This window comes from Benincasa hispida, chromosome 5 (genome assembly GCF_027475165.1).
Source record: "Benincasa hispida cultivar pf3 chromosome 5, pf3_genome.v1.1, whole genome shotgun sequence".
Classification (NCBI taxonomy): domain Eukaryota; kingdom Viridiplantae; phylum Streptophyta; class Magnoliopsida; order Cucurbitales; family Cucurbitaceae; genus Benincasa; species Benincasa hispida.
This window is the reverse complement of record NC_143482.1, coordinates 53,036,789-53,054,408: the sequence shown is the minus strand read 5'-3', so window position 1 is coordinate 53,054,408 and position 17,620 is coordinate 53,036,789. Positions and strand designations below refer to the sequence as shown.

Below are 17,620 nucleotides of genomic sequence, written 5' to 3'. Positions count from 1 at the left end.
TAATGGTTAGGTTGGAGGTTTAAATCTCCACATAATTGTAAAAAATAAAAATACATAAAAAAAAACCTTGAAACTTAAATTTAAAATAAGAACTATGTTTTTCTCTTTTCTTTTTCAAAAGGGCTCTTTTCTTTTTTTAAATGGTAATTGTTTTAAATGATAAAATTGTTGAAATATTTTTAGATGTAGTAAAATGTCGATTATGATAGATGCTTATCAATGTCCATCAATGTCCATCACTGCCTATCAATCTATGACCGTGGCTATCTATCACTTCTATCACTTATAGATAGGGACATTTTATTGTAAATAAGTTGATTCATTATACTATATTTTAAAACAATCCTTTTTAAAAACTAATTTAACTGGCCATACTTCAAAGGTGATGAAAACAGAATGTTCATCTACTTATACATCTGCGAAGTCCCACATGGGGGTTGAGACAATAGTGGAAAGACTTACTTCCCCAATCTTATTTGAATCAAGAATCCCGAAACAGTAAATCTTGAAATTGCAACAATGGAGTTTGCCATCGAATATTCAGTTAAATGCCAATTCAGCAGCATTGCTACATTGTTGTTCATTGCAATCTGCGTTCTCCCAAACATCATTTTCCAAAGGATTTCAAGACTTTACATATTAATGTAATATATTTTGTAACTTAAAGTGAACTGATGGCATTCTAGAAACAAGAAAATGAATGTTCTTCACTGGCAAACGATGCAACGACTAGTGGTCGTCACCATAGGCTTTGAAACTGTAACGCTCTTGATACGGTCCATTGAAAAAAAGGTCAGCTTCAAACCACTTCGGATACCGAACAAGGTCTCCGGCTACGAAACTCATGTATTGCTTGCTCCCTTCAGGAACTACTCTCACTTCACCTTCCTCAATGTAAACCAGTTGATCTGCTTGCCAGTCCCATGGCAATTTGCACTTTCCCGTCTTCCATATCGACCATCTCGAAACTCCAAGCTGGAAAAGCCGGTCCTCCGATACTTTCCGTTCAACTCTAATATTGTACAATTCCTCAAGAGGTTTCTCTATCCGCATAGCCCTTATAATGTGAGATCTCTTGATGGTATATTTCAACTTTGTATGGTCTTTGCTCCCTATATTCACATGGAATGAGGCCATTGTAGGAGCAGCAAGCATACTCGCCATGCTTAACAATATATAAATGCTACCTCAGAGAATGTTGAAGCCCAAAGTACTACAGAAGATGGATAAAACTGTCTGCAAAGGATCAATGAAACTTTTGAGCTGTTTAAAAAATTTTCTTTTTCGCAAACATGCAGAGCCTTCATTGAGAAAAAAAAAATGAACGAATACACAAGAAATACAAAAAGAAAGAGTCCAACTAGTGAAAGAAAGAACTCTATTCAAGCAAAATAAGATCTAAATGATCCTAAACCCAGAGAAAGGGTCAAAAACTCCCCACAAGTTCCTAAAAGTTCTATTGCTCTTGAACCTTTACTGATAGAATTTGCCTGTTCATTTTGTTGTTGGGATCTCTCAATCTTTGTGAATGGGTTTATAAATACAGAGTTTCCAACTTCTCATTGTACATTTATGGTGGCATTCCATACCATCAAAACTTCATTTATTGATAGATAAAGACACAAAATCTCCAACAAGCAGGTTTTGGAAAGCTATGGGAATTCTACTAATAGACTCGTAAGTTTCAGCATGGCAAATCTGGAAGTCACAATCTACAAGACCCAGTAATGAAAACTTGTCCTAGCAGCTAAAACTGACGACACAAGGTCGAGCTCAAGAAAGCAGAAATGGGTCTTTCCATTCAATGAAAACCCTCCTCGTTTCCCTAGAATTCCTCATTAAAATCGCAGAAAGTTCGAAAATGCATAAAAGATTACAAACACAAACTAATATTTAGAAGATATTTGCAAGAAATGGTTCTTTAGTCTTCAATAGATAGAGAGAATCAGATCTTTACCTCTAGAATTGCCCACAGACTTGAGGAAATGAAGAGAAAGCGAGTTGCAGTGTCGAAACAATAGCAATCCCTAAAACCCTCGAGGAAGGTTTATCCAAAATTTCCCCTTTCCACGTCACTGGCGGGAATTTTTGACTGGAAACCGGGACTCACGGTTTCCTTATCCGGTTTAAAGAAATAACCAAATACGACGATGACGGGTTTAGTCGTTAACGTGTACATTTGTGGTTCGCAAATGGTTCAATACCAATAACCCATTTCAGCTCTCTCACTGAGTGAGTAGAAATGAAGTAATTGTAGAGAAAGGTCGGAAGATAGGCGGTGTATCTATGGATATTTCAGCCATGGCCTCTGTTCATCTTAGATCTCACAATCTTTTGCCTGTGAACCCAAATGGAAGATCATTTTTTCATAGACGAACGACGGCCAAACCCCTGAAGAAATTCAGAATTCAAGCTGATATAGAAACCCAAGTCGCCTCTTCCAGAACCCAGGTAACCCTTTTGCACAATCGCATTATTTATGGATTTCAAGGTAACCCTTCTGTTGTGGTAGAAGGAGAAAAGGGCAATTACCCCTCATTTACTTTTAGATTGAAAAGGATGATACAGAAAGATTGTATGATTTTCATAATGGAAAGACTAACTATCTATGCTCTATATATAAAAGGGTCTATGGCATGAATCTTGCTTTACATCCATTTTGCCTTTACAAACTTTCATAATCCCTATTTTGTCTTTTGTTGTAACTATTCAGATTGTGGTGGTTACATGCGAAGTCATGTATTTTTTTTATAATGGGTGTGATCTAAACCATAAATCGTCTTTTTCTCCTTACAACTATACAGGTTGAAATGGTATATTTTTTCGTATATGAGTGTGATATAGGCCATAGGTATAAAAACTACGATCTAACCGTGAAGATATATTTGAACGGACAATCACGTTTTTTTGCTTTTTAAAATTTCAAAAATTTCTATTTTGTTATTTCTTTTCAAATAGTTACAACAATTGGGATCTTTTTTTTAATAGGTACAACTATTCGGGTCAAACAATGTAAAACAACTATTTAAGCCATAAATTTTATGTGCATTGCACGCTTGATGGACTAGTTATATAAAAAGTCGGAATGTATTGAAAGTTTTTTAGCTGCACTCCTGGCTGCAAACGTTTGTTCAACATCTGATTTGATCGAGTGCTGGCTGCAATGTGTTATTTCAGAGGATAATGGAGGGCATATCAGTTTCAGGGGAAGTTGGTGGTGCTGGTGGAGCTTATTCATACAATGCATTGAAGCGGTTGGATCAAATTTGGTCCACAATTTGCTCTGGCCAAGAAGGTGAGAAATATTTGATATGGTCTTTTTACAAGCCCTGTTAAGCTGTTGGGTCAGAGGTAAGGCAAGTCGATCTTATCGACTTGCTCATTGTTTTGCAGTACCTGAAGCCACACAAGAAGTCGTTCGTCGTGTTTCTGGTGCATTTAGCCATTCTGATTTGGGAGAGAAGGCCATTGACACATTTGATGTGTTGGTGTGTGGAGGTACTTTGGGAGTCTTCATAGCAACAGCTTTGAGTTTGAAGGGTCTTCGTGTCGGTATAGTCGAAAGAAATGTTCTGAAAGGGGTAAATATTCTTGACAATGGAGTTTGTCCAAGATCTTGTGAAAGAACAATAAATCAGTTATATATATCAATGAGAATGGATCTTTCTTATGATAAATCTTTTGTTGGTTGTCATGGATCAGAGGGAACAAGAATGGAACATTTCAAGAAAAGAGCTGTTGGAACTCGTTGACGTTGGAGTTTTAACAGAAGATGAAATTGAACAAGCTACGGCTATGAAGTTTAATCCTGTAAGTATTAAGATTTAAAACCTATTTGGAATGACTTTCTAGTGCTTCGTGTAATTAAAGTTAGAAAGTTTAGTTAACAGCCCCTAAGGAAATTTATTAGTGTAATTAAAGTTAACTTTAGTTAACAATGTCTGTATGTAAACACTTCTCTAGCTAAAATGTTTGCACATTTCCATTACTAATGATGTATGAACTATGAGATGGTATTCCACCCTACCTTTTAATGCTTCGTACACTTGCTCATCAATCATAAATTGCAGAACAGATGTGCATTTGAAGGGAAAGGCGAAATCTGGGTTGAAGACATCCTCCATCTTGGTGTCTCGTGAGTGTTTTCTTTCTTTTTACTTATATATTTTCGAACTCAGTCTATAAATCAGAATTACTGATTCTACCATTGCAGTCCAGAGAAGCTTATAAAGATTGTGAAGAAACGTTTCATTTCTCTTGGTGGAGTCATTTTTGAGGGCTGCAATGTTTCAAGCATTTGCATATATGATGATATGACTGTGAGTTGATTTATGGTAATAACAATTTGATCCTGCTGTCATATCAAAGTAAAATGAGAGATATTGCTAGCTAGAAAATGGTCATTGTTCCCTAAACAATATTGTTAAACTACCATTTATTGCATTGATGATCAAACAAATCCAAGTTATGAGAAGTAATCAACTCGTTCAAAGAAATGGATTTACTAAAGCTGCGAGTTTATGTTATTAATCATTTATTTCCAAAGGTGATGCAACTTTCTGATGGGAACATTTTATCTTCTCAACTCACTATAGATGCAATGGGGAATTTTTCACCTGTGGTGAAACAGGTATAGTTCTAGGTTAGTTTGGACAAAGTTTGTAACATATGAATGCTACATAACCCATTTATTGCCTCACAATATTGCATGTAGTCATGTTGTAGATAAGACGTGGGAGGAAACCTGATGGTGTTTGTCTAGTTGTTGGATCTTGTGCTCGTGGATTTAAGGATAACTCAACAAGTGATGTAATTTACAGCAGCTCATCCGTAAAGAAGGTTGGGAGCTCAGAAGTTCAACTTTTCTGGGAGGTAAACTTCGTTTCTGTCAATAGTTGGATTTTTTGCTGCTGAAGATTCAAGTTTTCTTACAATTTCACAGGCATTTCCAGCCGGGTCAGGTCCTGTGGATCGAACTACTTACATGTTTACATACATCGATCCTCAACCAGGGTCACCAAAACTCGAAGAACTTTTAGAAGAATACTGGGATTTAATGCCAAAATATCAGGTTATCTTCTAGTTCGCATATCACGTTGGTTTCAATTTGAACATCTTATTCATTGCCCTTGGAGACTTCAATGAATTTTATGATTGTTGTAAACATGTTTCCATGGTAGGGAGTCTCTCTTGATGACTTAAAGATAATGAGAATTATATATGGCATCTTTCCAACTTATCGTGACAGGTACGTGCCGATTTTACAACCAACTATGCCATAGTGATCTTTTAACGATAGATATGAATTCAATAGCAGATGTAGTTTTGAGCAGTAATGAGAAACTTAGTGATATTCTCATAATCAGAGGCCTTTACCGTAAAGTCCTTGTTTCTTTTTTTCCTATGGACTGTACAGTATAATATTTAATATCTAACACATCCAACTTAATCAGCCCGCTGCCAGCTGCTTTTGATCGTGTCCTACAGGTAATCTAGACTTAGCATTCTAAAACCTGAAAAGAGACTGATTGTCGCTATAACTGTAAAGAATACTAAATTATCTTTCTCTATAGTTCGGAGATGCAAGTGGCATTCAGTCACCTGTTTCATTTGGTGGCTTTGGGAGCTTGACTAGGCACCTTGGAAGGCTGTCAACTGGTATGTAGTCATTGTACAACTTAGCACATTCTATAAGAGTGGAGCTTGGAATGTTTGGAGATACCCTCCACCGTCTCAAGTGCTCACATGTCAGACACTAAGACACTCTCACACTTGTTGGACACATATTGGACATTTGTTAATACAATAAATGTGTTAGATATGCATAGAACATTTGTTCAGTAGACTAAAAGGACGCGTATATGACAATAATAATAAATCTGTGAAATACATCAAACTAATTTTTTAAGCATATAAATTCATCAATCCGTTTACTTTGAATTTTCTTCTGTAATAAAAATGATATATATTTTAATAAATGTATCCTTGTTGCGTCGTATCCTAGATTTTTAAAAAATGATGTTTCATCGTGTTTGTGTTTGTGTCTTGTCGTATTTGTATCTATACTTCTTAAGTTCTTACTTATCTTAAAGAATGTCAGTCAATTTCTCTCCCTTAATATTGATTCAATTTGAATTATTGGAGTATCAAAGCACAGTTTATACAACTAAACTAAACAATCCACAATAGGACAGGAAAAACAAAGAACAAATCGACTGTATATTAAGTATTGGTTATACGCTTCTAATAGAGATGATATGGAAGCACAAAGTTACAAAAGTTCATATCTTGTTGATTTCAAAAGGGATATATGAAGCTGTAACCGGCAACTTCCTCGACTCCGATAGCTTATCACTGCTGAATCCTTACATGGTTGGTTAACATGCTGAATTCTGGCTAGAGCCTTTATTGTAACTACACAGCTTCTAAAGCATACAATACATGTTTGTTGCAGCCAAATTTAAGTAGTTCGTGGTTGTTTCAAAGAGCTATGTCAGTAAAGCAACGATCAAACATTTCTCCATGTTTTATCAATGAGCTTCTTCATGTAAACTTCCAGAGTATGCAGGTAAGCTTATGCAATGCTGGAACAATACTCACAATTTCTTGAATTCAGATATAAAAGAATTTCTGTTCTCTTTTGTTTTCTGTTTTGTCTCTTCACAGAGATTGGGGGATCCAGTGCTCAGACCATTCCTTCAGGTCACATATTTGTTCTTTGATGTATTTAATCTTTTGGAAGTTGTGCACCTTCATTAGTTCAACTAAACATAGTTTAAACAATTAATCATATTGTTCTTCCTATTTTGGCAGGATGTTGTGCAGTTTGTACCTCTTACCCAAACCCTAGGTCTAGTTATGTTAACTAAACCTCAACTTCTTCCATCAATATTCAAACAGGTAAGTTATAAGTCCATTATAATTTGTGTTCATTGAAGCTTTTCTATTTCTTTGTGGATTCAGTTTCCTCATAGTTATTGAATTAAATATACATTGTTATATTGAATATCAGTTGTGTTTTATTGAGCTCTAGGTCGGCATCTCAGTGCTGCTTGACTGGACTGGACATTTTGGCATGCTTGGCTACTACACATTTCTCTCGACATTTATCGATCCAATTGTAAGGTAAACGGTCTTCACTACCATTTATGTCGAACAAAGCTGACCTTTTTCCCTCCCTTTTCCATGAAACATTCATGTATTTGCGATCATATTTCTCTTATATTCTTACCTTTACCATGTTGCGTATTTTTCAAGGTCATTCCTAAGTTCACTAACACCAAAGATGAAATTCGAGTGGAAACGACGACTTGAGGCCTGGAAGTATGGAGCTGGTTTAGATTACAAGCTATGAAGAACAAGTTTGAGAAAGAAACAGGAAGTTGAGAAGTTATATATTTTCAGCCTCAGGCATAATATCAACATTCGATCTTTGTATAACTTAGCTAGCAAGCAGTAACATCCTACACTCCATCTGTGAAGATGGAAATATGATACTCTATTATTTACAAATAGATATACACAAGATAAACAACAAAAGGTTAAAAAAAAAAATAGTGCAGTTTAGTTGGGAGTCTTAGCACCCAAAATCTTTGAGAGCTCCTTTATGAGAGGCTTCTCTTTGATATCTTCATCTCTTTCTACATGCCATTTTTTTGACATATCATCAGCCTAAAACTCAAACAAAAACACCTTGGTTAGATAAAGAACGGGCAGTTGTAAGATCCAGTAACAGGTGAATGCTGTGAGAATCATTTAAATGATAACAACATACCCAGACTTTGAAGGGAATCAGTTGCTCTCTAATCATTTCCATCTTTGGTTCAATCATGCTTTTTCCTTTTGTTTGAATCTCACTTGCCTGTCAAAAGATAAAGTTGCCATGACCTGAGTCAAATGGAAATGTACATGTACAAAGACCACCAAAAGTTATGACATCCAATCCATGTTTACATTGTTGAGATCTAGCTTAGAGATGGTGTATCCAAAGATCAAGGTGGCACCACCAAAGACGAGCGCGGTAGCTACAGCAAATGCCTTTCCAACTACATGAAAAACAGAGGTCTAATGATTAGGATGAGGGAGAAATAGAAAGCCCTTCCATTTAGGAGGTTACCATGAGCAAGGCCTTCAGCAGCAGCCTTCAACTTCTCAGGATTAACAGGAGTATGCTTGTCGGTCCGCAAATCGTTAGCAGTTGAGGCCAATACTGAGTTTTCAGATTGAGGCAATTCCCACCTGCATTCAACTTTATCTTTTTCATGAGAAACGAAACTTTCTAGAGAAAACGAAAGAATGTGAATGGCAAGACGGGAAAAAGGACAAACAGAAAAAGTTCAACCCAACAGAACAATACAAAACCAAAGACAAAAACAGAAGAAGAATTACAAGATATGGCTCAAACTGGTGAAGATAAGAGAAAAAAGGCAATTATAGAACTCTTTAGATACAAGGGCGAGTGGTACTAAGTTGTATTCCACTGCTCCCAAACATCTCTACTCTAAAAATTCTCCTATTTCTCTCAAGCCACAAAAGCCACCAACCACAGAGGAGGAGGCCTTCCTCACTAGTCCATAAATGAAGGATGGAACAACCTCAAGTGATACAAACAGTTACAAAACCACATGTCCAAGCAACTTTTTGAGCAGCAAATAGAAAATTTTCAACTACATGGATACTGTTTACTTTCCAAGTGCATCAGAATCATTACGTGATTGACATATTGCTCCAAAAAACACCACGTCAGAAATCCACACCAACTACCGTTTCTTCAATTAATGGCCCAGAAAGAGAGAAAAAAATCACATTGTCCAGTAAAAAGATAATTTGCAAAAAACAATATATCAGAACAACCAACTTCAAATACAAACTATGCTCCACAGATATTGTCACAACAGAAATGAACAAAGAAGAAGAAAATCAAACCACGTCCAATAAGGATGTCTATCAAAATCCATTTCATCGAACGAAAACCCAATTAGGCACAGGGATAAGAAACACAAACACGAGCAGAATTGGAAGTTCCATTTCGAAATTCTGCATTGTCATAAACCACAAAAACAGATCAATTGGAAACTAGAATCAATTTGGGAAGGAAACAAACCTTTTGGGGCCGAATGTAACCTGAGGAAGGGAGAGGAAAGCCCTAAGAGGGTTGAGAGAATCTATAGAGACAGAGCGGTAATTAGGGTTAGAAGGAAGAACCCATTTCGAAGTAGAGAAGGACCCATTGGAGTCTGCAGATTCCTCCCTGAAGATTTTAGAGGGCAGAGAGTGCCTTAACACCTCAGGAAGAATGTCGGCTTGCGATTCACCGTCCACCGGGGAATGGGAAGAAGGCGGTGATTGCGCCGGAAACTTCTGGGCGGGGTTTTTCTGGGCAAGGCGGCCGACGGCGTGTTTGGATTCCTGAATAAAATATGCCGCCTCTTTGGCGGCCAATCTTCCGGCCAAAAAACTCATCGATCTTGCTTACTCCAATTTGTCAGAATTCCGTTGGCCCGGTGAGTGGCTGAAGATTTCGTAGCAAAGCTGTATTTGTAGTTTTATAGTTTGAGCATTATTTTCTGGATTTTTGTAATTAAGAAAAAAAACCTTTTCAAAAAAAAAAAAACAAAACAAAACAAAAAGAAAAGCCTATCTTATTTTACATATATATATTTGAAAACATTTTCAACTGTTTTACCATTTAAAATAATTATTTAAAAAATGAATTTTTAGTTTTAAATAATATATCAAAACTATGAAATTTACTTGTTAATAAATAATACTTAGCGAAAGCAAACATGGTTGAACAGACATAAATATGTTAATGATTAAGATGTCTATAGTTATAGTTTGAATCTCCCTCCTAATGTATCAAGAAAAAGAAAAAATTATTAAATTATCATGAGATCTCTATTTTGACTTTAAATTTATATATATTTTTTTAATATTTAAGGTTTTTTTCTTAAAAAAAATACTATTTACTATTTGTTATTTTTTTTTTTAATTTAGACTCTATTTTAATGAATTAACGAGCTGCTTCAAGTATGTACTAATATGTTATTGTGATTTCAAGTCAAATAAGTAAGACTAATATAGGACAAAACAAATTTGATTTAGGATAGAAAAGTAATATAATGAGGATGAGAATAAATGTTTTTCAAAATTTAGAGACTAAAATAGACATTTTGAAAGTCGATGGACCAAACTACAACAAATTTAAAAGTCTAAGAAATAATACTGATTGTTTGAAAAGGATTGAAATAGAACCAAGTTATGGATTAAGATAGTATTTAAACCTAATTTTTTACTTGGTTTAAAATTAACTCATGATATAATACTTTGTAAATTGGCAAAAAGATAATGTGGGAAGAGATCATTTAAGAGGTAAAAACTTTATACTTTCTCCAAATCTCTAGGACCGTTGTACAAAATTTGAGTTTTTATTTCTTAGATTGTCTTTGTTTTCTTTTTTTTTTTTTTCTTTTTCTTTTGTCAATTTTGTAAATATATTATGCCAGATAGGTTTATCGTCAGCTAAAAATGTATTTTAAAAATATTAAAATATAAAAGACTAAATTGAAACTTCTTAAACAATAATAGAGGCTTAATTAGAAAAATACTTCAACATTAGAGATTAAAAGGAAAGGGAAGTTTATTGCTATCAAAAAAGTGGAATGCAAAGGAATATTTAGATATCTTTTACCCTTTTAGTACAATAAATATAGGACATGAGATTTAAACTTTAACATTAAAGGAAATAATGTCATTTTTCACTAAACTATGTTTAAGCATACAATCTTCTCGTAGTTTTATTTCTATACAAGTATAACCTTTTTTTCTTGGCAAAATAATAACGGTAACTATTACTTCTTAAGTTCAAATGACCATCGTCACAATCATTTAACTTCTATATAAATACTTGTGTCATCATATGTAAAAGTCACACTATGTTTCTTTCTCTCTACTCTTCAAAATTAATCAAAATGAATATTATATATGAAAAAGTTGCAAGAAGACTCGTCATTAAGAATATAGATGTTAAATGGAAAGTACAAACAAGCACTATAAAAACAAAATAAGAATAACAAAAAAAAAAAAACAAGTAGATGCACACAGAAGTTGGTAACCTAGTTCGATGAAATTCACCTACATTTGGGGACAGCGTGCCCAGGAAAGACAGTTCACTAATACTAAAGAGTTAAACAATTACAATGTGATACCTATTTGTAATTCAACGACTACTACAGTGACTCACATAAAGTCTAACTCTATCTTCGGTTACCTCAGTGAACTCCCTTCACTGATGAATCTTAGGTATTTCCTAAGATAGAGAACTCCTTCTAAAAAATGAAGTCTTAGGCTCGCTCTAAGATCGAGAATCTCTTCTGAACAATAATACCTTAGGCTCCCTCTAAAACAAAAATTATCATCAAGGTATTGCAATTTTTAATCAATGCAACCACACAACAGAACACGGTGAATATAGATTTTAAAAAAAAATACTTTGATGTTGCACAAACCCACAAAAAAAAAACACTTTTAGACGATAAACAAAATGTAGTTGCCCTAAAATAATATCATTATTCTCCTTTTAAAATCAAGGCCAAGAAAGAAAGCAAACTCCTCAATCAGAAGTAATAATCAGCACTTCAAATAAGAAAAATATTGGACAAAATAAATATACATAAATTTTCCAGATAAGAAAAAAAAATATACTACAAGAAATAATATTGTCGATGTTAAAACTACATTTGTGATAACAACAAACAATCATCACAACCTACCTTATTGAAAAATATACATAGCCAATCTAACAAATCTCTAACAATATAGATCAAGTTTTTTTTTTAAAAAAAAAAAAAAAAAAAAATCCAAAAAAGTTATTCTATCCCTTTAAATCTTTCAAAGAGACTTGGAAAGGGGAGACTCCTTTTCTTTTTTTTTGGCAAAGGTTGTGGGATCTTCCCCTTGATTAAAAATTCTCTTTTAAAACTCATCATTTTTTTATAAATCAATTAAATCATTGCATTATGCAATCAAAGTATTATTAATATTTACTTTTAATTCAAAATTATTTTTAAATATTTATTTATTTTAAAGTTTTGTTTTTTGTTTTTTTTTTTTTTTTTTTGACGTATTTGTTTGATAATCACAACATCATCAACAATCAATGGGCTTTTTTAAAAAAAAAAATGTTTAAGACAAAAAAAACAGTATATCAATGAAAAGTAAAAAAGAAACAGTTTAGTCAATTAATTATTTAATTAATGCATGTTGAAAGGTCAAATTCTCTTACATATAATAATAATAGTAGCATCTTCAATGACCAAATATGTTTTTCTTGGAGGACAAGTAGCACAAAAAAGTGGACAGCCTTTTTTCTTGGGCTTGAAGATGATTCCCCTAGGCCCTAACTAAATGTTTTTTCTTCCCTTTAATCTTATATATATATATATATATGAAAGAAAATGGAGGTTTGAATATATACATTATTATATTATGTAATTGGGTTGAAAAATATTGACAATTTTTTAAAAAAAACAATATCACATAAGATAAGCCAAGGATGACAAGAAGGAAAAGTCACAATCTAAGGCATTTGGAATATTCATAAAAAATGGGAAAATTTACATTTTTGGTCTAGAGGTTAAGTCACAGTCTAAGGTATTTGGAATATTCATAAAAGTTGGGGAAAATTACATTTTTGGCCTAGAGGTTTGAGTTGGGTAGAATTATGGTTTTTAAGATTTGAGTTTGATAGCATTTACTTTCTTGAATTCTCAAATTGGATGTTTTTGTTCTTGAAGTTTGTGATATCTACCATTAATTTTTTGTTATTGTAGCTAATAGAAAGCTAACGTGACATTTTTAATAAAAAAAATATTTTTGAACTTTTAAATATAAATATATATTTGTCCATTCTCACTTCTTTTTCTTTGCTTTTATCAAATGCTATCGTTTGTCACTCTCAGCCTTCTACTCCCTTCTCCTTTCTCCATTGAATTTTTTTTAAAAAAAACTGTTGCGTGTCAGCTTACTCTTTGTTATAATAATGGAAAACTCACGACAGAGACAAAATAAACAAATTTTATAAATATTAGTAGTTAATGTCTTGTTTGATAATTATTTATTTTTAGTTTTGGATAAATCTGTTTTTGGTTTTTGGTTTTTAATTTTCAAAAACTAAAACCTACATGTTTGATTACTTGTTTTTTTGTTTATGTTTTTCAAAAACAAAAAAAAATCAAAAAACAAGTTTGATAATTGTTTTTTGTTTTTAAAGCTAAAAATAAAAAAAAAAAACATGTTTGATAATTTTTTTTTTCTATTTTTAGAAAAATAAAAATGAGTTCTAATGACTTTCTAAATTTTTTATATTTTTGAAAATAAAATAAAAAAGTACTTACAATATTTTTCTGTCTAATTTACATAATTATCTTTATTTTTAACTTTTTCAAAAATTTCATATTAATAACATGATATCAATATATTGATTTATCACAGAAAAAAATAAGCAGATCAACAAAATACTAGAAAATTATTTGTTTTGGTTTAGAGCAAATTATAAAAGAACTAAGAATTACTTAAAGCAATTAATCTGAATACAACAAATTTAACTTATTTCCTTAAGACTGTTATCGTGACCAATTATCTTTCAAGATAGGATGAGTTACTAACATGTGAAAAAAAAAAAATCTAGTACTATTGTGGAAAATTGTTAGAAATAAGATTATCAAGTTTTAACTTTTCAAAACTAGCACACTTTTCGAAAACTCGTTAAACTAGTATTTCTTTGTCCATCTCAGACAAGATTGACCATCGAGATTTAATTAAGAAATTATTTTTTTCTTAACTTATTGATTGTTTTGGGTCTTCTCTCGGTAGTATTAATACTGAGATGTTACTAATTTTTCCAAATATCATATAATCTTTCCAAATGTTATACCAAATCTTATATCTTGTGAAGTTTTCTCCAAATTTAACTATTTTTTTTTAATCTTATATCAAATTTTTACATATTTTTTCAAATCTTTTATCCTAATTCATGCAACACTTTAGGGCGTGTTTGGGGCAAATAGTTGGTTATTATAGTTGGGTTACAATAGTTTGTGTTTTTGGTGCAGATTATTTTAGTTTGGTTATAATAGTATGTGTTTGAGGTGTAAACTATTTTAGTTTGAGAAAGAAATAGTAAACACTCTAGTATAGAATAAAAAAATGATTAATGTGAAATAGTAAAAATAGTAACAAATAGTAAATAATTGGGATTACTTAAAAGTATTTTTTATAACAAGAGGTGGTTATTATAGTCTTAGATAATTATTACCCCAAACGTTCCCTTAAAGTTTAATCATAGGATTCAATGAATGTTGTAGTGTGGGAGTAGTTATATATAAAAAAGATGAGGATTTGAGGAAAATATCTTCTATGTTTTTGTGTGTTTTTAAATGAAAGAAAAAAAACCATATATTCATAGATTATTTGTAGTAATTCAAATAGTTTCATTTTTTTTTTAATTTAGAATTGTGTCTATTGAAAAAGAATATATCCTCTCATGAAGAGTTGTGTTTTTCTAAATGTCGAGTTTGAAATTTTGAAAACTTAAATGCTACTAAATCCAAACTTCAAAAATAAAAAAAATATATCTTTTTTATTAAAAAGAATTAATGTTCAGGATTGTATAGTTAAATTAGTAAATTTTTTCTTTGCCAATGATTATATATATATATATATAATTTTTTAAATTAAATTAAAATTAAATTAAATGGGTGCAAATTGGGCCTAAAAACTTTAAAATGATTACTTTTTATTTTAGGAAGTAATTATGAAATTATTAAAATCACTTTTGTCATTTTCTAAATCATTTTAAAACATATTTTTTATCTTTCGAAATCAATTTTGATGATATAAAAATTACATTTAAAGTGAAAAATTAAAAATTAAATTTACATTATATTATGGAGTGATTTTGAACGTGACAAAAATAACTTTAATAATTTCAAAATCACTCCCAAATATACACGAAAACTTCTATATAAATAGAAGGATTCCTTTACATTAGATCCCGGAAAGTTTAAAACTTGAGTGACCTTTTCATTATATTTATTCTTTGAACTTTAGGCATCAACTCAAACTAATGTGTGAGAATATATTGATGTTGATTCCCCCATTGACTTATTGTGGCAAAAGGGATATAGTAAAACAAAATTTCTATTTTCAACTACACAATGATTTTATTCAAATGAGTTGAATTTTACATGCGCGCATATACACACAATCCCAAATTTTATTTATTTATTATTTTTTAAAAAAATAAAAATATAATTTTAATTCCAATACTTTCAGAATTTGTTCAATTTTTAATAAAAATATCTGATTTTAGTTCACGTAATTTCAGTAAAATCTTAAATTTCATTTCATTGCTAATTTATTGTTGATTTTTTAAAATATTTTTATTATCTATTAGCATTTTCACTATTTCAAAATATATTCATGTACTATATTCCAGTTCAGAAAAATTATAGTTATTTAGTCAATAAAAATTAATTTCTAAAGTGAATTTAAGATTTATTAAAAATACATAGACTAAAATTATATATTTTAAAAAAACTACACTGAAATTAAATAAATTCTAAAATATAAGAACCAAAATTATATTTTAACCCAAAAAAATTCCTAAGAGGTGAAAGGGAGTGTTTGGAAACCCAATTTCCCCACAGTGGCTGCACTCAAATATACTACAGATCTATGGTGGACCATTGCCACCACTTCCATACTTCTTATAATTTTTATTAAAAATATTTTTATTTTAATATCTTCAATATGAGAATTTAAACCTTCGATCTCGAGGAGAAAAAAAGTACCAATCTTCCTTCTGATTAATTTTCATCAAACCCCACCATTTCATTTACCAAGTTTCAAGTCAGATTCCTCCATTAATGGCTTCTATTGCCATATTTAGCCTAAGTTTTGTAGCTTTTAATGATAAAGTTCAGATCTTTTATATGTAGGTTTTAATTAAACTTAGGCTATTTTTGTGACTTTGATGATAAAGTTCAGATCTTTGACATCTAGGCTTTAAGCTTGGTCTATTTTTTTTTATAACTTTTATGCCATAAAAGTTAAGATCTTTAGAGATTTTCACACACACCCAACATATATTCTATTCCCTCTGCAAATGGTGATGATGATGATGATGAAGGAGGAAGAAGAAGAAGAAGAAGATGATGGGTATTTAATTGTTTGGTAGTTGTGTGAAATTATGTGTATTAAAATTGGCCATTTAAAGTTGCAGGTTTTCTGACATTAATGGTGGATTGGGAAATGGCTAAAAACCCACAAAAGTTATGATCAAACCTCAAAATATATATATATATATATATATATATATATATATTTATTTATTTATTTATTTATTATTATTATTATTATTATTTTGCTATTTTCAAATATAGAAAAATGAATCAAAATATTTACAAAATATAACAAAATGTCAAAACCAATAGTAAAGACCGATAGAAGTTATTAATATCCATCGTTGATGGATTCTAAAATTTTGTTTTATTTTGTAGATATTTTAACAAATTTTATCATTTAAAATAATTTTTTTAAGTCAAAGATAATTGTTCTGAACCTAATTAAAAAAAAAAATTACTTTTGGATTTTGTTAAGTGTTTTTGTTCCTATTACCAATGTTGAACTTGATAGACACTAAAAAAACCCTCCATGAAAGTCAAAATAGTAGGAAAGATAATTGAAAATTTTGAATTTTGTTTGTAATGATTTTTAAGAGCTAAAAAATATTTTAAATATTTCCCAACATTTAAAAATCAGTTCAAATCGATTTCTGATTTAGACTCATATTTTGATTTGTTTTAAAATAACTTTTCAAGTACTAAAAATTTACGTAAAAAACAAAAGGTGTCTTTAAGCATTAAAAAAAAGGAAAAATTTAAGTGCATTTCAAGTTGCACCCACTAACTAAGTTATCATGTAGCCGCAAATTTTTTTTAAATAGTTTTATTTTTTTGTTGGATGAAAATACACTGAAATGAATGTTTCTAAGTATTACTCTTTTTGAAAAATTATTTCAAATTCCAACAAAATTTGTAGGGTTTTAGGAAGCTTGTTACTTACGTTTTTTTTTTTTTTTCTCTTTTTTATTATTATTTTCACCTCCAAGAGAGAGAGATGAGAGGTAGCTTCAGAAAGACATTTCTACATGCAATCACGATCATGAATTACAGAGATCATATAGAGTAATTATTTCAAAAATTAAAGCAAACAAACAAACAAAATGGGGAGGAATTATAATTACTCAAAGAAAAAAAAATAGAAACAATTAATAAAAAATTTCTCTATTTATTTAATGTACATTGGTTAATATTGTATAATCAGAACTCCAATAGAGAGTAGTAGCCTGCAAAATTTACAACACAAAAAAAAAAAAAAAAATACAAATACCAAAATTTTCTACATTGAGTTTCCTAAGTGGAAAAAAAAACATCCCTTCACCATTTATCAACTTCTCACTATATCTAAAATAAAACTTCTCTATTATCCAAAACTACCATATAAATTAAAATTAAACACAAAAATCCTAAAGAAAACCCAATTTATCTTGGGTGTGAAA

General features: G+C 31.1%; 3 protein-coding genes across 6 annotated transcripts; 1 reads left to right on the top strand and 2 right to left on the bottom strand.

Moving 5' to 3' along the window:
• Window positions 1-437: 437 nt before the first annotated feature.
• Window positions 438-2,094, bottom strand: LOC120077906 (RmlC-like cupins superfamily protein). The gene is made up of 2 exons (XM_039032008.2): window positions 1,958-2,094; window positions 438-1,236 (listed from the first exon to the last, which is right to left on the bottom strand). The coding sequence occupies exon 2, from the start codon at window positions 1,162-1,164 to the stop codon at window positions 730-732; it is 435 nt and encodes a 144-aa protein (XP_038887936.1). The 5' UTR covers window positions 1,165-1,236; window positions 1,958-2,094; the 3' UTR covers window positions 438-729.
• A 61-nt stretch (window positions 2,095-2,155) lies between these two features.
• LOC120077904 (Lycopene beta/epsilon cyclase protein) lies at window positions 2,156-7,806 on the top strand. 4 transcript variants are annotated; one of them, XM_039032005.2, is made up of 18 exons: window positions 2,156-2,451; window positions 3,178-3,295; window positions 3,394-3,581; window positions 3,703-3,810; window positions 4,071-4,135; window positions 4,214-4,319; window positions 4,547-4,630; window positions 4,726-4,872; window positions 4,943-5,071; window positions 5,181-5,248; window positions 5,454-5,487; window positions 5,574-5,658; window positions 6,305-6,372; window positions 6,455-6,568; window positions 6,667-6,702; window positions 6,814-6,900; window positions 7,034-7,125; window positions 7,258-7,806. In XM_039032005.2, the coding sequence occupies exons 1-18, from the start codon at window positions 2,287-2,289 to the stop codon at window positions 7,352-7,354; spliced, it is 1,791 nt and encodes a 596-aa protein (XP_038887933.1). In that variant the 5' UTR covers window positions 2,156-2,286; the 3' UTR covers window positions 7,355-7,806. The 4 variants fall into 4 exon arrangements, with proteins under 4 accessions (XP_038887933.1, XP_038887932.1, XP_090169923.1 ...); XM_039032004.2 differs by having other exon boundaries at window positions 6,251-6,372; XM_090313797.1 differs by having other exon boundaries at window positions 2,231-2,451; window positions 2,989-3,295.
• Window positions 7,363-9,624, bottom strand: LOC120077905 (coiled-coil protein). The gene is made up of 5 exons (XM_039032007.2): window positions 9,104-9,624; window positions 8,117-8,238; window positions 7,954-8,045; window positions 7,775-7,861; window positions 7,363-7,671 (listed from the first exon to the last, which is right to left on the bottom strand). The coding sequence occupies exons 1-5, from the start codon at window positions 9,460-9,462 to the stop codon at window positions 7,564-7,566; spliced, it is 768 nt and encodes a 255-aa protein (XP_038887935.1). The 5' UTR covers window positions 9,463-9,624; the 3' UTR covers window positions 7,363-7,563.
• Between the last annotated feature and the right edge of the window lie 7,996 nt (window positions 9,625-17,620).